The 22,826-nt window shown below is 38.4% G+C and overlaps 3 protein-coding genes across 4 annotated transcripts in view; 2 read left to right on the top strand and 1 right to left on the bottom strand.

Annotated features, from left to right (window-relative positions):
* fbxw8 (F-box and WD repeat domain containing 8) overlaps window positions 1-5,196 on the top strand; it is a 12,230-nt gene extending 7,034 nt beyond the window's left edge. The window contains exons 9-11 of the mRNA XM_088410141.1: window positions 2,227-2,400; window positions 2,483-2,599; window positions 2,733-5,196. Of these exons, the coding sequence (XP_088266267.1) occupies window positions 2,227-2,400; window positions 2,483-2,599; window positions 2,733-2,874 (433 nt within the window). The 3' untranslated portion in view covers window positions 2,875-5,196. The remainder of the gene's footprint in view (window positions 1-2,226; window positions 2,401-2,482; window positions 2,600-2,732) is intronic.
* tesca (tescalcin a) lies at window positions 3,844-21,542 on the bottom strand. 2 transcript variants are annotated; one of them, XM_088410494.1, is made up of 10 exons: window positions 21,224-21,542; window positions 14,427-14,616; window positions 11,544-11,755; window positions 10,274-10,343; window positions 9,600-9,680; window positions 7,642-7,781; window positions 5,884-5,945; window positions 4,806-4,904; window positions 4,687-4,734; window positions 3,844-4,379 (listed from the first exon to the last, which is right to left on the bottom strand). In XM_088410494.1, exons 3-10 carry the CDS (start codon window positions 11,617-11,619, stop codon window positions 4,287-4,289), a joined length of 669 nt encoding a protein of 222 aa, XP_088266620.1. In that variant the 5' UTR covers window positions 11,620-11,755; window positions 14,427-14,616; window positions 21,224-21,542; the 3' UTR covers window positions 3,844-4,286. The 2 variants fall into 2 exon arrangements, with proteins under 2 accessions (XP_088266620.1, XP_088266612.1); XM_088410486.1 differs by lacking the exons at window positions 14,427-14,616; window positions 21,224-21,542 and adding an exon at window positions 12,079-12,116 and having other exon boundaries at window positions 4,806-4,914; window positions 5,885-5,945.
* On the top strand, window positions 14,417-22,826 carry lrrc2 (leucine rich repeat containing 2). Its single transcript, XM_088410339.1, has 9 exons — window positions 14,417-14,648; window positions 15,483-15,589; window positions 17,207-17,295; window positions 17,588-17,744; window positions 17,803-17,939; window positions 19,684-19,829; window positions 19,900-20,052; window positions 21,444-21,610; window positions 22,535-22,826. Exons 1-9 carry the CDS (start codon window positions 14,437-14,439, stop codon window positions 22,582-22,584), a joined length of 1,218 nt encoding a protein of 405 aa, XP_088266465.1. The 5' UTR covers window positions 14,417-14,436; the 3' UTR covers window positions 22,585-22,826.

Raw genomic sequence — 22,826 nt, 5'->3', positions numbered from 1 at the left:
ACATTGCACCCTGTTATACTAAAACAAAAATGTCCCTTTTTTTACTTTTCAGTGATTTTTTTTAATTACTTTTTAATTATTTTTTTACAACTCTAAAGCGCTTTAAGGGCCTTTAACCTGGAAAAGTTCAGTATAAATGAAGTACCAATAACCATTTCTTTGATGCTTTTCTAAACATGTCATAACTAAACATTGTTTTTATATTTGACATTGTTTATCTTGTTCATTGTTTTAGTTCCCCAAACGTGATCATTTTTAAGAAGGAAGTCAACCCCAAAATTTTGGCTAGTGGAGCTCCTTTACTCTAAACACATTATTCTCATTTGTGCAATCAGTGTTATGTTCTGTTGATATTTGTGTCCTGTGGGTGGTTATTTGGGTTTTCTGTTCTTTCCTGTTTTTGGATATTGTTTTTTTATTTGTCTTTTCGAGTCGTGGGGTTTTGTTCGTGTGTAAGTTCAAGTTTCTGTTCTCCTTGTGTCATCCACCTGTCCTCATTAATCTGCTTTCCTTGTGTCTTGTGCCAGTCAACTCCCTGCTCCTATTGTGTCATGCCCAGGTGTTCCTTGTTTGTCTCTTCTGTTTAGAGTGTATTTAGTTTCCTGTTTCCTTTCAATTCTTGTCGGGTCAGTGTCAAAGGGCCATTGCTGTTGTTGCATCATAGATGCTATAAGTCAAAGTACAAAACATTGCTGTAATTTCAGATGAACCCATGGGATTTTAGAGGTAATTATTTAAAAATGATAAAATAACACATTAAAAAATAGATACATTTGTTGTCAAATAGAAGTTTTTAAAGCTATATAACTACTGGGACATCAGTGCAAGTTTTGTTAGCCCATGTTTGTTGTTTCAAATTACGAGTTCGCATTAAGCTTGCAGAGTTCCAAAAATTATGTGGTTTACACAGTGTAATTCTTTGTCTGGCCTCCAGTTGAAAAAAAAAAGTCACAATCTATTGCTCCATGTTTTGTCTACAACTCTCACCACAAAAATCTCTTGATACACTCCAAGTTTGAATAGCTTGGCAACAAATGTGATGTAGCATCTGCTTTGTGAATTTTCCTTGCTTCCCTAGATAAATTATGATCGTGCCTGTGTGCTAGATAGAGTTCTTTGGCCAAGCGTCAAGCGTATCTTCTGCATGTCAACGGCCGTCATTGTTAAGCCGATGGAAATTTACTAGCGTTCAAACGGGACGCCTACACAAGCTGGAGCCGCATTCCGTTAGCTCACATTCTTAGCTTGAATGTCCGACCTCCTCCAAGGCTGAGCGGTCATAAAAAGAAGCCTGCCAGGCTTCTTGAGTGAGCGAATACAGAAGAGTTTTGTTTTTTCCTCCAACACTCTCCTGTTTGTGCAGCGAAGCCTTTTTTTTTTTTTTCATTTTATTTGGGGCATTCTTTTTAGCTGTCTTTGCACCATGCGAGACCTAGACTTGATGGGATCTAAATGAAAAGAAGTCTAGATTTTTGGGAGTGGAGGCTGAGGCCATAAAAATACATTTTAAAGGACGTGATGAGGTTGAACATTTAAAGACGCTTTAATTTTATCTTTTGTTTTTTTTGTAATTTTTGTTTGTAAGAATACGGACAATATAAAAAGGCACATCTGTCTATCAAAACTCAGCTTTGGTGGTTGACGGATCAGTTTCTCTCGAATGGTGTCGAATTACAAAAAAAGTTATACCGGATTTTCCGCACTATAAGGCGCACCGGATTATAAGGCGCACCCTCAATTAATGACATATTTCAAAACGTTTTCAATCACAATATAGTAATACTCAAAATAATAACTCAAATAATAACTCTAAACTCTCAATGGCATAATAACTCAATGTCAAGATGACCAACCTTGTTCAACTGTAAACAGGCTTACTTTATCACTTCATTCCCTGTCTACGAATCCCAATCTCAATATTGATCCATATATAAGGCGCACCCCATTACAAGGCGCACCATCAGCTTTTTAAAAAAAATAAGGCTTTTAGGTGCGTCTTATAGTGCGGAAAATACTGTAATCTTAAATACCATTTATAGGATCCACCCATACTTTTGGCCTTCATTTTTTTTTTTTAGAAAAAAAATTAAGTCTTATATGGGGAATTATGCTAGTTGGTTCATCCTTTACTAGAATTTTCTCTAGTATTGGAATCGGCTCCCAGCTAAAAAGAGTTCATATCGAATTAAAACTTCGTATCGATGCATTTTTGTGTTTTGTGTCCAGGGTGCGCGTGTTTGACCTGCGCACGGGCACCTGCGTCTCCTCCTTGTACGCGCACCAGCTGGGCGTGACCTCGGTGCGAGCCGACGACTGGAAGGTGGTGAGCGGCGGCGGCGAGGGCCTGGTGTGCGTGTGGGAGATGAGGATGGGAAGCAAGCTGTGGGAGATGCACAACAGGTGGGCGCGCCCTCCTTTAAGCTCCGCCCTCATGCGGGCTTCCTGGTCATCGAGGGCCTGCCGTGCATGTGCGTGTGTGCAGACACCCCGTGAGACACGTGCGTTTCGATAACCGCACGCTGCTGACGGCCAACGTCCCCGACGACAAGACGCCGCGGGGGGCGTGCATCACTGACGACGACCTCACGGCCCACCGCAGGTGCGAGCTTAAAACTTTTGGTGACCCCTTGAAGCAGTTACTCTTGAAGTCCATTTAGATAACGAGAAGACAGAAAAATGCCACCTTTTGCCGCTTCCCAGTTCTTAACTCCAAATTTGTTTTTGCCATCCAGGCACCGCGGGGTCATCTGTCACTACGATTTTTCGGGCGTGGACACCGGTGGCGTCCTCCCCATCTGCAGGTCTGACTACGACCAATCTCACGGCTACAACTACAACATTGCACTGGCCATGCCCTACGACCGTCTCAGGTGACCGTGGAAACTTATCAGGCCACTACAGCAAAGACACCCCAGTATCCATCCATGCTCACAAGGGTTGCAGGCATGCTGGAGCCTATCCCAGCCGCCATCAGGTAGTTGGCGGGAAACACCCTAAACTGGTTGCCAACCGTCGCAGGGCACACAGAGACAAACGACCGTTTACACTTATAAACATAACTAAGGACAATTTAGAGTAGCCAATTAACCTACTGTGCATGTTTTGGGGAATTTGGGAGAAAATCCACGCAGGCATGGGGAGAACATGCAAACCACACAGACAGGTCAGAGCTGGAAGCAGTTTGTGACTTTTGAACTGTGAGGCAGACGTGTCACCACCCTAGTAATATATTTTCAATTTCAAAAATGTGTATCAGATTTTTTTTCTCTCATCCAAAACACACAAATATTGCTTTTGTTGTTTACTAAATACTTGTTTTTTGTTTTTTCTTTTTTTCATTATCTGTATATAAAAGATCAAACAAAAATCTTTTTTATTTAAAAAAAGGCGATATGTAGAAATGTGGAATATGCTTTTTCATTGTGTTTTTGTGTGTGTTGAGGGGGTAATCCAAAATTTATCTAAAAATCTAAGTTCATATTTTGTGGGGTTTAATCATTTATATGCAATATACTGTCTTCTCATTTTTATGCAATTACCATACTTTTATAGATAAAATATAAGATATGTTATTTGTGAAAATTAGGGCTGTTAAACTTTTAACTCAATTTGATTAATCACAAAAACCCTTGTGGCATTATTTTACAAATTATGGAATTTCCTTAGATTTTTTTTATGATTTCATAAAAAAAAAAAAAATCAATGGGGAAAATCACTGGGGAGCTGAAATTTCCAGCAGTTGATTAAAACCTGTAAAATTTCCAAATGCAACGATTCTGACATTTGTATGTGATTGCAGATGGTCGTGTTAGATTTTGTGTACATAAATAATAATTGTCCACATTTTGAACCATATAAAACCATTATAATTACAATTTTTGAAAAGCATTTTAACAGCATTCATTACATTGATTTTCCTGCGATTTTTGCAACATTTCATTGAGCTGCGGTCAAACTATGTATGCAAATTGAAAATTGTTTGTTGACTTGTTTAACCTTAAGACAATCGGTGGTGGTCGAGACCAGTTAATGGTAATGTCATAAAATGTCCCGTCACAGAATTAAATGAATTAATTAACTGATTAAATCGTGATTAAACAGAATTCAAAAGTGTGATTAGTTTGTTTAAAAACAACAAAAGTACCCTTTGTAGATCATGTGTGACTTTTGTATTATTGCTTTCTCATACGTTTGATTTTCAAGAAAAATATGTTTAAAAAAATCTGTCCACCAAATACAAAACAAATCTGCATATCCGCATATATAATGAGATGCCAATGAGGCATTCAAGAGGTGGCTTGTCCACAGCGCATGGTGGTGGTGTCCACGTCCAAAAAGCGGATATGCATGCGGGACTCCATCTCCAATCCTTTTAGGATCTGCCAGCCCAAAATGAACACAGAAACACATTGAAGAAAAAAAAAAAAACATTAATGAGCCCTACCATTAATTAGCTCTCTTCAAATCAGATCATACGTTCACTTTTTTTTCTGCATTTCAACATTTAGATTAAAACAAATGTTTAAAAAAAAAAAAATGTCTGATTTGTACTTATTTTTCAAAACACAAAAGAAAAAAATAATGTAAGATTGTCAAACATTCGACAATTAGATGGACGATTAATCGGGTTTTCAAAATTGGATTTTGCTAAATCCGCAAATGGGCTTGTCGGGCCCTAATACAAACCTGTTGAAAATGCTGAAAGGTAATCCCCTCGTAGAAGTCATCCGGCGCCTGAAAAGCCAAAGTTGACCCCGAGAGTTGAGCGTGTTCCTTGTTGTCGTTAGCGTGTTGTTTGCGCTCACCATGTGCGGCGCGTTGGTGCTGGCCACCTCTAACATGGCGGCGTCGGCGATGGCCTTGGCCGCCTGGTGCTCGATGGTACCGCTTTTGGACAGTAGCTCCTCCACCACCAGCAGGGGGAAAAATAAAAAAATATTTAAGTATACCGTATTATTTATTTGAGCTTGAATGTTGTCAATTTTGCACTCAAACAGAATTCTATCTTGTGCAAAATGGAAAATGGCAGTCAATGAACTTTTTTGTCTTTTCAAATGACTGATTATTGATGCTTTTATTTTGGAAGTTTAACTAATTTTAATTTACTATATTTAAAGGTGAACAAAAAATGTTTTGAGTGTTATGTGTGTATTACGGATTTGAATCTAATAATTTACTTTTTTATGCGATGGAAGTTTTTCACGTTACCTTTCAGTTTGAATTAAAAAAAAAAAGAAAAAACAAACAATTAAAACAGTTAAGTCTGACAATTCCTTGTACCAAAACAAATATGAATTAAAAATAACAAAATTAGGATTCTTTGTGTGAGGTGCACCGATTGATTTAGTTAAAAAAAAAGAAAATCATGAATGTACCTTGTTTTCAATTATTGGAATAATTTTATAGAAATATATTTAAGTGATCAAATTTATATCTTGACTTAAAATGTTTGTTTTGGCAATGGTTTCCCTCAAATTGTATTATTTACTTTTTGATTTTATTCCTTTTATCAATTTATTATATTTGGGGGGATTTTTGCTGTAATTTAAGTACCAATTAATTTTCCATTAATATTTTATTTGAACTCCTGTTTACATTAATTTTGTTACATCTTTCATGATCAAATAAATAGTAATTAAAAATTCTTATTAAATAATAATTCAAATCCATAATGAAGTTTCATTATGGAAAAAAAAAGATCAAAATTTATGAGTATCTGAATTTTATCTACACTTGTTTAATCATTACAGTGCGGGATAACATTCAATGGTTTGAATGTAATCGTTTCATTTGATTGGAGAGCATGATTTGAAGGTGGGACAAAAGTCTTGGGACAGCCCCTGAAGGCAATTCAGACTATATGCGTGCAAATGCGCTGCTTACCTTCCTGTACTCGGCCAGCGTGATGATTCCGTCGCTGTCCGTGTCGTGCATGTTGAACAAAACTGCATACAAAGAACTACTAGGTCAAATATTGTACATTTGGACACCTTGAAAATTGTCGACTTAGTCCATTGAACTCATTCAATCCCAAAGACGTATTTTTACGTGTTTTAAGGCATTCAATCCCAGGTACTTGTTTTTTCTTGCATTCTTGCATTGTTTTTTCCCAGGTACTAAATGAATGAAGAACTAAAGTTCCGGTAATCTTTTTACATGATTAAGTGCTAAAGTGATCAATTACTTTAGTTTCGTAGAGTCCAAATTTCTTCACTATTACAAACCATTTTAAGTGTTAACGTCTTCTTTAAGTAAATACCTAATGGATTAGTATTTATATACCTAAAGTAATTGATTGCTTTATTAATAAATGCGGCTAGTATTTAATTACCGAATGCAATCGATTACCATGGTTACCTAATGTAATCATCCATTTTATTATTTGATTACCTAAAGTCGTACTAGGGGAAAATAGCCATTTTAGACTTATTCTCTAGCCAAACATTTAAAAAAAATTTAAATAAATATAAGTACAGTGGACCCCCGCTATACGAAATTAATCCGGGGTTGGGACCGTAAGGCCAAATCGTCGTATCGTCACCAACAGAAACCTATGCTAAGCTAATGTGTATAAAGCCCTCGGTAAAAACATTGAAATTGAATATACACATTAAAAATTGGTAACAAAATAGCGCTGTAAGTGCTACTTACATTTAATTTACAAATAACATCATAAATAAAAAATATATAAATGATTTTCTTTACCTTTGAGTGATGTCGACTTGAGCCAGTTACGGCCATATTCCCTAGCAAGCGTAGCCGAGCCTTGCCTAGCCTTCTTGATATTTCTTGATGATCTCCAGCTTCGTTTCCATACTAATCATCTTCATATTTCACCCTTTGACAAGCCTAGCAATCTTGGGACCCATGGCTAACCAATTCAAGCACTAAAATTAAGCACTAAAATGCAAAATAAATACAATATCGTATTATCACACAATATCAAATCTTCAGCAAATGGACATCTTAGTGACACTGACGCCGACCAATAGCAGACCAGCCGCGTTGCAGCGCAGGCAGTTTGATGAGACTAGAAAATAAGAGCAATCACCTAAAAACGCCTGAAGAGGGAGGCAAAACAACATAAACACAGCCAACCCCACTGGTCATGACAGTTGTTGATGCCGTAAAGCGTGAAAAATGCCATGAAGAGGGGACGAAAAAACTTAGTATTCCACTTCGTAACATGAAAAAAACGTAAGCTAGGGATGCCGTAACCCCGTCCACTGTATCTTGGATTGAATATCTTGATTTAGAAAACGTAAAAATACGTCTTTGGGATTAAATGAGTTGAAGAAAAGATAGAATGAAAGCAAGAAAGCGTATGGATTGAATAAAAATAAGGGGGCTAATTGCTATTTAAATGATATAAAATGAAATCAAATGAAGTTCTTTTTTACTATAAATAATGAGGCCAAACTAATCAAGCTGCAACACGGTACACAAGGGGAACTTAAGCTGTTTCAATGAATCATAATACTAAAGCAAAGCGCAAGCGTTGACCCGTTGTTCATTTGAGCTGTCAAAACATCGTCTTCTCAATTTCAATTTCGGCGTTCAAGCCGCATCGACGCGGAGGATTCGGGTCACATGTTTTCTGGGCCTGCGTCGCCGCGGCAACGGCCAGCTAGCGAAGCTCACAGCGTAGCTTTTGGGTCCTGGCGTCCAGGCGCTCCTCCTCGCTGCTCTTGTGCGCAGGGTGCCGGAAGTGACTCAGGACCATCAGGAACTGCTCCAAACCGATCTCTTCCCAGGAGCCCACCTCATCCTGCCGCTGGTTTCTGCGCAGTTGAGCCATAGCAACAAATGTACAATTACTCCAATTCTATCGAAATTTTTTTTTTTTTTTGCACAATATGATTGACTCAGAACCTTTCAAATTTCAAACTCAAAAATGTTTTCAAGTGTAATCTCCACAACTGCGGCCCTATAGGAGAAATACATATGTGATACATAGCTTACTTTCATAATAACTGTGTGGCGATTTTTTTATTTATTTATTTTGGTTTTCAAGCTGAATGAAAAGAATCCTAAAATACTGTCAGGTAAGACAACTTTTAACCTTAAAATTGCACTGTTGTACTATTTTTTGCAGGTGAGAGCATGTGCCACGTTGATTTTTTTCCCCTTTTCATATTGGATTTTTTTTACCCCACAAATTAAACTGGTTTTACATCGACAGTCCTTTTACAAAATTGAATTATTCATCTCGAAGCTTTTCAGCTTGAAATTGGACGATTTTATTCCCTCTGCATAAATGCAATGCTAATTTGATATTGTATAATTTGGGTTGCTTTTTTTTTTTGGTTTGTTTGTTTTTTGAGAGTTGGAGAGATGCACCAACTGTGTGTGCGTTTTTTCAATCTAGAATATTTTATATCAAATATGAAAGCGAAATAAAGATTTCCTGCATAATAAAAACTAAATAAACTTGCATAATTGAACTATTTTTGTAAGAGAGAGGTTGTGCCATCAACATTAGTACAGTATTTTTACTCCATAGGGTTAGGGTCTGAATATGAAGAATTCCTATATAAAAATAAAATATTGTCAATCTAAATTTGACTTTTAGATAAAAATTAATTTATCCCCTTGAAATTGTAATATTACTGTTTTTACAGGTGAGGGGGAGTCCCAGTTGCCCCCCACACCCCCCTCTCACACACACGCGCAAAATAATCAAAACACTTGCGCTATCAACGCCGACGCGCGGGGCTGACTTGTGAATCTTGTGAACGTCCTTCGATGCGGGCCAAACTATTTCGATGGCCTTTCTCTGGCTCGGCTTTGAAAGGAGTATGCGTAAAAGGCCAAGCGGCTCGTATTGGATTTCGCTGCTTTATTTGGAAAGCCAAGCTAGCTTAACTGCGCTATGCTAAGCTAAACTACTTTAAGTCTTTCAATACTAGTCTTTTTTTTTTTTACAAAAGAGAAACCTTTATCCCATTTTTTAAATTTTATCTTTGTTTTTAAAATCCCATGTATACATTTCAATCACTATTTGGCTGTCATAATTATTATACAAAATGTGGTTACAGTATTTGTGATCGTGCTAGTAGACTTTAACTGATTAAAAAAAAAAGTTCTGTAATGTGTTTACACAAACCATAAAAGATCAAATTAAAAGAGTACAAAAAAATGAATGGAATAATTTGAATGATTATGATGTTCAAACACTGACACATACTATCTATTAAATCATTATTTTTTTAAAGTTAAAATACATATAATTTGAAGAAGTTCATTTGTATTGTGCTATTGTGATTATTTTGTTTTTAAGGACTATTATCACACGTCTTAACTTAAAAATGAAATAAATCATCACAAATATGATCATTTCATGTAAAATAAGAGAAGTATCAGAAACAATGAAAACTACATCAATAACAAATATTAATCATAATAACTACACCTGTCCTAACTTAACAATTTAATAAAAGATTAAAATCAAATTCACAATGATTATTTATGATGATGTCATTTAAAAATAAGAGATGATAAAAAAAACAAAGAAAACTGTTGATAACAATCAAAATAATCATCCATCCATCCATTAGCCACTTATCTTCATAATAAGGATTGCTGCAAGATTTGCTGACCTTTTGTCAAAGAAAGCATCGATGATTTGCTTCTTAATGGGATTGTTGGCCAGTGCTGGAATGCTGTCCAAATTTGCCCTGCTGCAGTGCGACAACACACAAACACACACAAGCACACACGCAGTTCACTGTAAGTTTTGATGTTTGACATTTTTCCACATTTCTAATTGAACTAAGAAAAATAGGCAAAAATCAAGAATCCTTGGCGCAAGTCTGCGCTGAACTGGGCAAGATGCAAATCTTTAGAATGTATTGATTTTTCTTGTTGTTGTTTATGTGGGTGTGTATTGATTTGCAAAGTGCATGAGGGGTGCAATGCAACATTTACAGCAAGGTTTTCATCCTGCTCTGTTGAGATGACACGAAAGATCCGATTTGCCCAAAACTATTGCAATGTCTTTTGTTAGATTTGAAAGAAAAACACAAATAATTATTCCTGATTCCATTTCCTGTTGATTTGCTTCTTTGATTCTAGCTAAATAAATGCAGCGGTCTGCATCAATCTTTGCGCCATGTGGAGTTACGGGTATGCAAATTGAGATGACTATACATCAGCAAATGCGGTCATGCTGTATCTCCCCGAAAAAGTGCACCACCAAATCCTGTGTGGAGTGACCAACTAAAAAAAATCGGTAGCACCAATGCAAAAGTTCGTTTCAAGCCCTTTTTTGTACCTGATTGTCTCCTTGTTTCCGCTGAGTTGTTGGAATCTTTTGTGAAGGTTTTTGATCTGCTCTGTGGAAACTTCAACATACACACATACATAAGCGGGTCACAAAGTGATAAATCAGTAGCAATGTCTATTAAAAAAAAAAAAGATAAGGACCAAGCAATGAGGAAGTAACACAAAAAAGTTCAAAGTCTCTGAAATTGCCCCATCACTCACTAAACACAATACCAGGTTCACCTGTTAGCTGATCAAAACAAGTCGGTACATTTTTTCATGTTTCATGTAAAAAAAAGGACTACGCAGTAAATTTGATCTTAAAAAAAAACAATATTTTTCAAGATGCAATTTAATAAAAAATGCACATAACAAAATGCCAAATATACATATTTTCATAAATTTCATAATGAAGACTGTTTTGTACAGTTACATATTTTCATACATATGGAGTTACATATTAACTAAATTTTGATGAAAACAGAATGCAAAGTTTACAAATTTGTATTTTTTTCAACAGCAAAATATGTGTTTTTTGCTCAAGAATGCATTTTGAAATTTTCAATGTAAAATATTCCAAATGAAGAGAGTTTTTACAAAGCATTACAGTTAGCAATTTTAATCGAATAAAAATATACATAAAATAATTTACGTGTCATGTTTTAATGGGAAATATTATCGGTAAGCTACTTAAAAATGCATATCTCTAATTTGCGATTGATAAATCCTGAAATAACGTCAGCAAAAACCAAAATATATATTTTGTTAAACTAACGTTAAATAGATGTGAAATTTAAGAAATGATAGCAATATTCATTTCACCATCAAATAAGCAAAATATTAGCTGTACTGTAAAGTAATTTAAGTTCATAAAAATTGAAAATTGACAATGAGATCACTACAGTTTCATGATTCAATAGATAACCCATGAGTAGAATTTTGATCTTTTTTTTTTTTCTTCCCCATCACATTTTGGCCAGGAAAGTGATAAGTGGTAGTGCCATAATGAGCTCAGACATGTTGCCACCATCTGGGTGAAATTTCAGCTCCCTAGTGTCTTCTTTCAATGCTTTTCCTTTGATGTGAAATGCATTTGATGTAAAAATCAAAATTTGGGACAAAATGCCACACAAGGGTGAAATTGATCCCAGATAATAAACACAATAGAAAGCACATTCCACTTTAAACCTGAATTATCTTCAAAGAATCATAATTTCAAAAATAATAATAAAACACTGCAGTTTTGGAGCTTTTCCTTTCAAATTCAAGTCTTGCCTTACATCCGCTCTTGTGGGCCAGTTCCTCATAGCGCTGTTGTTGCTGCTCCTGCTCGGGACGCGCCTGCCAGGACCCCATGGCCTCTCGCAGACGCTCAAAAGCAAAGTGGGACTCTGCCGGCCCGCTTGCAAAGCCTGACAACCATGAGGGACGGCTCCCTCGCCTAGTCCCTCCCTTCCTTCCTTCCTTCCTTCAGGGTCCTAAGTCCATCCTCCTAGACAAGATAACAGAAAGGCCGTTCTCTTATTAACCTTGATGCCCAACTTTAGGGACAATGTACGTGTGAAACCCGGATTTAATCAGGGCAAAGTGTCTGTTACAGTGCGGTTGTCTGCTAAACTGAAGCATTTCTTTTCGTGGCCCAAAAAGTACAAAATTATTGTTTTGGATTTTCGCGTGGCTTACAAAGGCCCAGTATGACATACGACATGATTTTAAACCATCAAACGGTTGGAAAAGTTTAGCCAAATATATCGTGCTTGGGTGCAGCTGCTCATATTTATAATGAACTAAGATGCTAGCGCTTCCTTTGTTCACCTTTTACATATCCAAAGGATGATCTCCTAACCTCTGGTCATCCTGAGGGGTGGACATTTTGGCACCAGCAAGTCTATGAGAAAGACTATAAAGTTGTAATTTGAGTAGGGAAGGAGGAGACAACTTCAGAAAACGTTTTAAGTCCTTCACACAGAGGGCCACGTGCGCTTGCCATTTCTTCTCGGGAAAGAACTTGCTCTGACATCAGCAGTACGATACTAGCACGAATTTTTTTTCCAACCAAGAAGTCAGCGAAGTCTTCATTTCCATCACCAATTCAGGTTGCCTGGCAGCGGTTCCAGAACGCGGCCGGGCCAGACCTACTAAATGCTCATTAAAGAAATTCACCAAATCTTTATCCAATATTTAATTGGATACAACACAAAGACAAGATACTTCATCTATAAAATGATCAACTTTGCCGTTTTTTGCAGATACAGTGGACTGGCCGGGTGACGGCAAACGCTCAGAGAAGGAAATAGTGCTCAGGAGAAATCACATGGACGTAGGGCTGCACAATTATGGCCAAAATAATAATCACGATTATTTTGATCAGTATAGAAATCGCTATTATTCATCACGATTATTCATCATGTTTGGTCAAACATGTCTATTTATTTCCCTAAACAAGCAGTATATAAACTACGCAAACCAATGAAAAAAAACAAGCCTACTTTGAACCAAGCACGTAATTTACTTTTAAGCAAAATGTCATTTTCGGTTATTTCAAACGGAATTCATTCCAATTTTTTGCTAATCGGATTATTTTAAATGGGTCTCAATTGACAACTAGCACTTATGTATTAGGAATCAGGTGAGACACTCAACACCGTTTCACACTAGTAAATGATGAGAGAAGAGAGAAAATATGAAGCTTTTGTCATGCAAACGTGGGAAACATTGCCCTCTAGTGGTAGTGCTTGATTTGACTTTTAATACAATAAAAGTGTTTGCCTTTTTAAATGTTAATATCGCAGTGCCTCAGGTGAATTAATCGTGGCAGCCAATATCTTGATTAAAACTCAATTAATTGTGCAGCTCTACATTGACGTCAACATTTTAGCTGCACTGTTTGCTCTAAAAGATTTGTCCGCAAGGATTATGCGATCCCACACTTGCGGACGCACACGGGAGAAAAGCGCTGCAGTTGCTCGGTTTGCACTCAAAGTTTCAGCCGTCGGTACAATTTGAACATCCACGTGAGAACACACAAAGGAGAAATGCCGAAGTGCCGAAAAAAAATATTCACTGTCACAGATGTCTCACGTGAGAACACATACAGAAGAGAAACCTTTTGCCTGTTCCATTTGCGGAAACAAATTTATTCACAACGCGACTTTAATCACGCACAACGCAAGACACACGAAATGGGAAGCTTTTGTATGCGCACTGTGCAACCAAAGCTTTTCTTCAAAGTATTATTTGAATCTACACATGCGGACACAAAACAAAAATAAATAAATAAACGCAGGTTATTAAATGAAAAAAAAGGTAAGTATGTGCGCATACTTTATTGAATAACTATACTGTATGTAAATAGAAATATCATTTGTATTTTGCTTTATTTTACTGTTGGATCTAAAGAGAGGACTGTGGTGCCGCTCGACCCCCCCTCCATTAATGGTTTGTATTTTCCTTTTTTTAATTATACCTATTGAAACTGTTTCCCTACATTTTTTATATATTTTCTATTTTATAGATTTCTATTTTTTAGAGCGTTTTTAATTAAAAAAAGGAACAAATTAAATGATTATCAATGTGAAAAACTTGCAAATAAATGTGTTCTTAACGACCAGCAGTATGTTTTAAATGTAATCGTAGGTCTAGTTATCATTCAATTATATTACATGAGGAGTGACACTTCTTCGGAGGCTGCCATGTTTGTTATAGCTACGGGCAATGGTAAATGCAGCACCTGCAGCACCTCCTGCTGTCCGGAATTAAAAACGTTCTAAATTGTACACAGTGTCCATTAAGTAAGGCTTAATGTCATTATTAAGATTACAAAATAAATCATTTGAACTTTCAGTGTGGGGCCACATTATAGTTTCTTTCGGAAGGTCTTTATGATGATGAACCCAAATATACATACAATGGATTCTTATTACATATGTTGTTTTGGTATTTTTGTTGCATCTGATATTGTTAGCGTGTTAGCACACATTGTCAAACTATGCGATGATGGTGTCATGTAACAAACACAGCCGCTGCTAGAAATAGCACAGTGACTCACGCACAAACACTGACTGAGTGCGCAGGTCGAAGAGCAGCAAAATCATCTGAGGTAGGAAATTTGTTGTCAAAATTCAGTTTTATATTTGCCAGCTGTCTACTTAGCATACATGCACCTCCATTCTTATGCTTCCTGTTCCTTCTTGCGCCTCTTCTGACTTTTTCTTCAGTATGTGTTCTTCTTTCAAAAGGGTTGAGGGTGCTGGCGAGATGAAGTGCGGCCTGGTCCCTCCTTGTGATGTGTCGTCATTGCTGGGCGTTTGGGAATCTCGTGTCAGGAAGCATCGCCAACGTCAGAAGAAGGAGCTGGAGAGGAAGGAGAGGAGCGCCTTGCAAAAGTCAGCCATTGTCCTCATTGTGGATTGATGAATGTCCATGTCACCCTCACCTTTTTAGCACAAACAGCCGAAGAACGTTTAACCCTCGTGTGTACATGGTACCAATGTGGGACCTTTTCGATGATTTCTTTGTGAAATCAAAGGATAAATCATTGAAAAAAAAACACTAGGGAGTTGAAATTGGCGTACTAAATAATTTTGACGCATATGTTCATGGGTACCAGTTTGGACATACCCACACTCATCATAATCCACAATTTTTGATGGATGTTAAACGTATGTCTTATATTGCATTTCCTGCCATTTTTGAACCAAGCTTTTTAGCGGTGGTTGAAATTGCCCAACAGATAGAAATTTCTCAATTGACTTGTGTGTAAGACAGTAGGTGGCGTCAAAGACCACTTAATGTTTTTTTTTTTTTTTTTTTGTCCTCGCGTCATCTCCTACACAAAAACACCAATTTGCTTCAAACCAGTGCGAAAGCAAGTTGGGGCAAACGCAAGGTCATTGTCCGGAGGCGGAGACGCCAAACATGTCCCTGTATGTTTGGGGGAAAAGCAGTGAGTTTGACTCACTTTTTCAAGTTGTGTATTTTGCCTTGTATTTCTTAAAAACTACATATGCATGTTTAGAGCTCATGCCACTGAAAATGGAGTGGTTTAAAGAAAAAAAAATAATTCATTAAAAATGTTATCTCGCCCTCAAAAGCAGGTACCACGTTGGTACAAAAAACGTGAGTCTTTTGAAAATGAATGCACAAGGTTAAAATCACACAAATATCTGCTTTTGCTATTTAAAGATCGCTCAAGTCAACTTGTGTTTATGTGTGTACAGGATCGAACAGGAATGGCAGTATCGCCTCTATTGCAGAACGCTCGACAAGCGACAACGCAACCTGCTCAACAGCTACCTGAACAGATCCACGCATGAGACACAATCAGGTACATTTGCTCACACATTATGTACAAACTACACACAGATACAGACACGCACATGCACAGTCATACACGCCCTACTAACAGCTATCCTTCTTGGGAGCAACTGCCCCCAGTGTGTCAAACACGACTGGTGCCACTGTTGATATTACCCTCCACATTTTCTCTAGTTCTTCCTTCTGCCATCGGTTTCTCTCTGGCTTTTTGTGTTGCTTTGTTCGGATGTTGCTTTCATCTGGGATTGCTACATCTATCAGATCTGCTGTCTTCTGATGTTTATCTATCAGTACTATATCAGGCAACCTATCCTGGGGCTCCTTTGCACAGCCTTCACCACCGATCATGTCTGATATGGTAAACCCTGGCCTCTGTTGATCTTGTCCTTGTGCCGCCAAGATTACTGTCTCGGCTGTCTTTCAATCTAGACTTGACCTTCTACTGGTATTTTTCTTCAAAGTCCCCTCCATTTGACGCCTCCTATGCAGGCGCTTGTCTTTCCATGAGAGTCCATCTGGCTCCTTCTCCTTAGGGGGTTGTCTGAGGGATTGGCTAAGCAGACCGTCCATGAGTGGCGTCATCTTTATGTATATTTGGAGGTCTGTTGTTTCCTCCTGGATAGCGCCTTGGACACTCATGAGTCTATGGCCCCCTCTTTTTGCTTTGTGTAGGACCTCAGGATGCTGGACTTGCATTGTCAGGTGCTTTCTTGTCTTGATATCAGTGGCTTGCATCGCTTCCAATGGCCAGGATTTTTTTTTTCATTTATTAAATCAAAATTGCATTTAATTATTTTATGAAATCTCCAAATGTGAATACGTTTCTGTTAGGTGCCCTTTCCTGGCATGGTTTCTGTGACCTGCTATTGTTTAACTCTTTCAGCGCCATGGATGAGAATTTCTGTTATGTAAAATAATCAGGTTGTGTGCCATTGACAATAATTAACTTTTTTTTTTCATTTGATGAAAGGATAGATGACACTTGTGGCCTGTTGTAATGTAGTTCTATACATCCACAAACTTGTTTTTTTCACTGTTTTTCATGTTTTATAGAAGGGAAGGACTGCTGAGGTGTTTCAGATGCTACCAAAGAAAATAATTGTGTCAGTCACTGAAAACGCCTTTTTTAACAAAAAAAGTTCATTTTCTCCTTTTGTTCAAAATAGATTGGAGTCACTCAAATGACCTATTTTCAAAGAGTGCTTAGTAAACCATCGACTAAGGTAGAATCTTAGTTTCTTTATCCTGGTAAAGAATGGAATCCAATATTCATATGGTACCACCAATGTCTACATAGTCATACAATACAATATTCTGTCGACCTTGAAAAATACGTCAAAATGCTTGAAATCGGCTGGCATTCTAGGGGCCGCCTTCTCAGATAACGCTTGGCACCGAAAGAGTTAACATAAGCAACAAACAAACAAGCAAACATTAACTTTGTGTGTGTGTATGTGTGTGTGTGTGTGCGTGTGTGTGTGTGTGTGTGTGTGTGAGTGTGTGTGTTTGTCTGCTTTGGGGAAGGTGCGTGTTTAGAGAGGGGGGGCGGGAATTTCTTTTCATTATATGCACTTTGCCATCTGCACCAATGCAAATGGCACATTTAAAATTTATGCTGTCCTTTCAGATGAACCTCCTGCCGATGAAAGTCCTCAAGAGAAGGTTTTGGATGATGCGGAGACTTTGTCCTTCTGTTTGTCCGGTGAGCAGTGGAAGGTAAGCTAAAATCTGAGCTAGCACTTTCCCAGTGCTTGATTTAGGAGTTCAGCTGGATGCGAGGACAAGCTCTCATTTTCTCAATTTTCTGCATCTACCTGCCTAAGTTTCACTGTATATTATTTTTACGACAAGGATATGTGTGAGTGTGTATGTGTGTGCATACTCTTACACAAACGTCCATCAAAAAGAACAACATCTTGAAAGTGATGGCTAACCAGTCCAAAAATCGCAAATCAAAACTGTGAAATTGAGAGACCGGCATTAAGATAGTCAACCGGTGTGTCCTCAGGATTTCCCAAAAGATCTGGAGTGGAAGACGTTTTTGTTGGAGTGGCATGTGAGCGGCACCAAAATCCAGATGCTTCCTGACTACTTGGCATCCTTCAGCCTGCTGAGGGTTTTGGATCTTGCCAAAAACAAACTGGTCCGCCTGCCCCCTGACATTGGTGAGGACCCCCTGATTTTGACCCCCGTCCCCCTATCTCAAATTGTTCTTTTCGCCAGGAAAACTCGGCCAGTTGCGCGAGCTCTACGTCAGCTACAACCGTCTGTCCGAGGTTCCCGCTCAGCTTGGGATGTGTTACAACCTGGAACGTCTGGAACTAGCTGGAAATCGCAACCTCTGCGAGCTGCCTTTTGAGGTCGCAACAGTTCTACCCGTTGCTCTTATTAGCATGTGTTGGCATGGTGCATGTTAGCATTTGCGCCGTGGTAAAAACAGGCACAGAACAAACCTCTTTAATAAGCATATGCTAGCATTTGTTAGCATGGGCTTTCTGGTGAAAACAACATTCCTACTTGCAGATCTGATGAGCATGTGTTAGCATCATGAGCTTTGGTGGAGGGAAAAAAATCATACAACAATCGTACTCAATTGGTCTCAACATTTTTAGCATTTTAGCAACATTTTAGCAACATTTTAAAAAACAATCCCACTCGGTCTTATTAGCATGTGTAACTGACAGTGTGTCTGGTGGAGTACGTACAGAGGTGAAAACAAGCACATAACAATCCTGACAGGCAGGGTCATTAGCGCTTGTTAATATTTGTTAGCATGGCAGGTTAACATAGAATTAGGGCTGCAAATTACACTGAAAATAGTACAGTGCACTAAAAGATGCTCAATTAATTTATATGTAATTGTATGCTTTAATCTAAGGATGCAAAATCAGATGTAATAAGAAGATATCAAGGCGCAAACATAGCCTACATTATATACGAATATACATTGAGCCTTTTTATTTTCCTGCACGTATGTGACCATGTCTCCGTGTTGAAAATTATAGGCCGGCAATACAGCTCAGCACCACAATTAAGTAGATTGCGCCTTATTCAGCGTTGGCAATATTAGCTTATGGTTTCCATGGACAGCGGCTCAAAACGTCACCTAGCAACTGCAACACAAGCCCAGAACCATGACAGAAATAATCTGTACAATGGATTAATCAATATAACAATATAGCATGACAGAATTGTATTGCTCTAAATGCTGAGAATATAAGAAGAGGAACGCAAACAGTGAGAACAGAAGTCACGTGCTGCTCCAAAAGGCACAGAAATAAAAAGAAAGAATGTATTCAGGTGGTGGGTTGCGGGCAGATTGAGGTGAGTGACAGAGTGAAAAGACAGACTGAGGCTGGACCTTTAAGAACAGTCGCAATGCAATGTGGGAATGGGCGGGGGTGAAGGTAGCAGTAGCGCACTGTGCTATGACAGAGTTGAGAGTTAGTGAGCAGCGCTCATCACTCACTATGTGTCGAAAAAGAAAGTTTGTGCCCCAAAAGAGACTGTTCAACCTTCACTCTTTGATTTGAAGATCACTGGGCATGGGAAAGAAAGTCAGGGAGTCTTTTACCCCACACATTTCATACACTTTTTTTTTATGCACATAAAATGTCCGTGGAGTGGGGGGGAGATCCTACTTTTCCATTAACTACTAAAAACAAGAGAACACTGTGTAATAATAACAACAGATGTGTTTTGGGCAGAAATAATATTATAATACAGCCTCATTTTTGTTTGAACCTGTGTTTTTTTTCAGCATATTGCTCAAGGTCATGTGATCAACCAATATTACTTTTGTGATCAAGTGGTCCAACGTCTAGAGAATTTATTGCTTATTTTATTTTAAGCAACATTTCAGTGTTAATATCTGAAAATTTGGTCACCCTCGTCTGTTGGCAGCTCTTGGCATGTTTTGGGATCTCATGTGTTGGAATCCTGCTCATTGGCTCTCATTCGCTTGTGTTAGCACTGAGGTTAGCAGCTTTTAGCATGTGTGCTATGGTGGAAATAACTCTGCACCTCTCACTATGTGTGAGCATGACATCATTGCTAACATTTGTGTTTATAAGTATCCGTGTTTGTGCGTGTGCCAATTTGCAGCTGAGTTCTCTGAAACGTCTGGCTCACCTGGACATAGCGGAGAATGGGTTTGCATCAATTCCCGTTTGCGCTCTGAGGATGAGCGGTCTGAAGTTACTCGACATCAGCGACAACCTACTCAGTGACTTGCCGGAGGATATGGATAGGTCGCAAGCATACTTGTGTCTGCGTGCGTGTTACTTTTGCCATACGAATATTTGTGCGTGTGTTTGTCAGGCTGAACGAGCTGGTGACGTTGTTCGTGCACAAGAACCGTCTGACGTATCTTCCGCACTGCCTCACCAACATCACCACGCTCAAAATGATCGTCGTCAGCGGCGAGCAGCTCGTTTGTGTACCCACGCATCTCTGCAGCAACCCGAGTATCAAGTATGCACACTCGTGAACAAATACGCACACCGTCACGCGTTAAGTGGACCCTTGGAGCTCGGAAAGAAAAATATATGTGGTTCATTGAAAAAATCCGATATTATCACCCAATCCAATATTATTTTCAGTGGTTACACTTATTTTGTAAGATTAAAAAACTCAGGAAACATTCTGTCGGGGCACCATGGTGGCAGCCATGTTTGCTCCTCCTTGGCTCCTGGGGGCCCAAGCCGTGACGTGGAGTCGTTGATAGGCAAGTCTGGATGGCTTTTAGCGGTCATTAGCATCGGATTGTAGTCTATGAAAACATAATCCAATATATTTGTGTGCCTAAACCTAATAATTCAGAACGATAATTGATCACAGAAAAGTGGCTGCATAATATGAGTACGAGACACTCAGGAATTCTGTAGTTTGTGATCAAGGCTACTGGGATACATGACTAGAGGCTCAAATCGGAGGTGGGCTCAAAAGCCACAGAGCTGATGTGGAAAATAGTAGGATCCAGAAAATTAAAAAAAAATGTGCATGTGGGTGGCGGGGGTTGCTAATGTGATAGCTCCAAAGTCTATAGAAAAAAATGGTTATAGAGATAAAAATATATATTGTCCGCCTAATTAATATATAACAAATAGCAAAACTGACAATCGATGAGGGAAAAAAAGGTAAATCAAGGCTTGGGTAATCGATTTAACATTTCACACAAGTTTGGCTGGAACTGCGTTAGGAGAATATCAGGCTTTGAACAGCATAATAGCAGGGCAATTAACTCATTCAGTGCCATGGATGAGAATTCTCATCTTTTAAAATAATAATAACTATAATCAATATTAAGATTCTGGTCAAATATGTTTTGTTTTATGAACTGGACCTGACAACCTTGATTAAAGCTTACCTACAATAAGCCAATCGAGCACTGTAGTGATAACTGTGACCATTGGATGGCAGTGTTTTCACACTTACAACACAACTACTGTATTACCTACAACAATTCGAACTAAAACGAAAGTCAATCTTTCATATGGCAGCACCCAGATTTACATAGACATAGCACCCAATATGATAATGCTAAAAATACTGGCCCTTCAGCGGTTTCCTTTTCCAATAACGCTTGGCAATGAAAGAGTGTCTGGATTACATTTCTGCAAGAAAAGACTGTGGAAAAACGTACCTGTGAGAAAGCTGATAGGGAGCGGGGGCACACACTTCTTGATCAAGCCACTGATCCCCACGAGTTTGAGCCGTGGGTTTGTGAGCGACTTGTGTGAGTAAATCAGCCCTTAAGGTTGAACATTTTACATGCGCGTGCACATATCAAGGCTCACGGCAAAACGAACACATGCATACACATAACCGCACAGGAAGTGACGTTTATGCGTGTGCGTGTCGAGGTTCATCCGCCTGTACGACAATCCTGCCAGTAGCAAGAAGAAAAAGAAGACAAACGCGAGGAGGACGTCAAGAGGACGGGAGGAAGATGAAGGAGACATAGATGTACCGAAGGACAGCAGGGAGAAAGAATTCATGGACGCCTACGTCAGCACACTCAAGGACAGAGGTCAGAGGTCATGCGGGAACGCATCACTGCAAAACTGATGTTTATTTGCAAGTGTTTTTGAACCACGGACCGATGTATGAATAGAGCAGACCAAAAATGCCACTTACTCACTCAAACACGGTTTAACACCGCTTAAGATCTTGTCTCAATGTACACATTGACGAAACGTGTTTATTTTAATTACTCTGCGACACATTGCACCACAACAGCATTGTTTCAAAACGTGTAGAAAGACAATGTGAAATTTTCATTATTATTATTATTATTATTATAAAATACTTATGGAACAAAAATCCCAAGGTCTGTATTTTTATCATTTTTTTTACTAACTATCCAAGTATCCTAGACTTATAAACAAGTTCTAAATGCCTTATGTTTTGCCAGACAACCTAAAAAATGAGGTTGTCTTGAATAACATTTAAATGAAGTTGACCCAAATATCAGAGATGTCCCAGTTGCATTTTTTTGCACCTGAATCTGAGTTCAAGTAATCTGAATTTGCAGATCTGGAGAAATCCCTGCAATGTACTGTAGTGAGAAAAAAAAAGCATCTGAATTGTCTTTTTTTTTTTTTTAGACCTTTTATTTGGCCAGCGTAGCCGAAATATTTTTCCTTCGGACAATTTCTGTGTAGCTCTCGATTAAATTGTTACATTATTAATTTATTGATTAAATAAATCAAATTCCAATCTTTTTTCTCTCCTGGGAATGATGCGATCAGACCCGGTTTCCAATCACGTGATCAAGATTGAGAAATCCCTACCAAATATTGGCTCGCTCCTTTTTTGACCCTTAATTGGCTTTTTTAAAACCAACTGATTTTAGAGTGAAATACTTCAAAGTCAATCAACAACACTTGGAAATAAAACACAACCTGACCTGAACATGTGACGGATTGAAATGATTTTGCCCCCCCCCTCCCAGAGGACACGCCCTACTCCATCACAAAGGTGACCATTTCCTGTCTGCTGTGAATCCATCCACCAGGAACGACCACCCATAACATGCTAATGCTAACCCAAGATCTGATTTGTCCTTCATCCTGAAGACATCATTATGGTTTTCTTGTTTTCTCAGATTTTCCCCCAAAATTCCTCATCTTTTATTTTGAAAATGGAAAATTTTGTTTTGTAGGAGGGGAAAAATGTGATTGTCAAAGCTTGCTGCCGAAAAAGTTTGTAAATGAGAGCTATTTTAGTAAACAATGAGCAATAAA

The sequence above is a fragment of the Hippichthys cyanospilos genome, chromosome 1, assembly GCF_059441005.1.
Source record: "Hippichthys cyanospilos isolate Australia breed blue-spotted pipefish chromosome 1, RoL_Hcya_1.0, whole genome shotgun sequence".
Taxonomy (NCBI): domain Eukaryota; kingdom Metazoa; phylum Chordata; class Actinopteri; order Syngnathiformes; family Syngnathidae; genus Hippichthys; species Hippichthys cyanospilos.
Note: the sequence above shows the minus strand (reverse complement) of the source record. Positions and strands in the feature narration are given on the sequence as shown.

What these genes read in the sequence shown, in the direction of transcription:
- lrrc2 (XM_088410339.1), top strand. Translation starts at nt 14,437, where the DNA reads ATGCTTCCTGTTCCTTCTTGCGCCTCTTCTGACTTTTTCTTCAGTATG. An exon ending in TCTGCGAGCTGCCTTTTGAG is followed by an intron (nt 17,940 to 19,683) that starts GTCGCAACAGTT and finishes GCCAATTTGCAG; the next exon opens with CTGAGTTCTCTGAAACGTCT. An exon ending in CAGCACACTCAAGGACAGAG is followed by an intron (nt 21,611 to 22,534) that starts GTCAGAGGTCAT and finishes CCCCCCTCCCAG; the next exon opens with AGGACACGCCCTACTCCATC.
- tesca (XM_088410486.1), bottom strand. Translation starts at nt 11,619, where the DNA reads ATGGGGTCCTGGCAGGCGCGTCCCGAGCAGGAGCAGCAACAACAGCGC. An exon ending in GATGCTTTCTTTGACAAAAG is followed by an intron (nt 7,782 to 9,599) that starts GTCAGCAAATCT and finishes TCAACTGCGCAG; the next exon opens with AAACCAGCGGCAGGATGAGG. An exon ending in CCTTTCAGCATTTTCAACAG is followed by an intron (nt 4,380 to 4,686) that starts GTTTGTATTAGG and finishes TTGGGCTGGCAG; the next exon opens with ATCCTAAAAGGATTGGAGAT.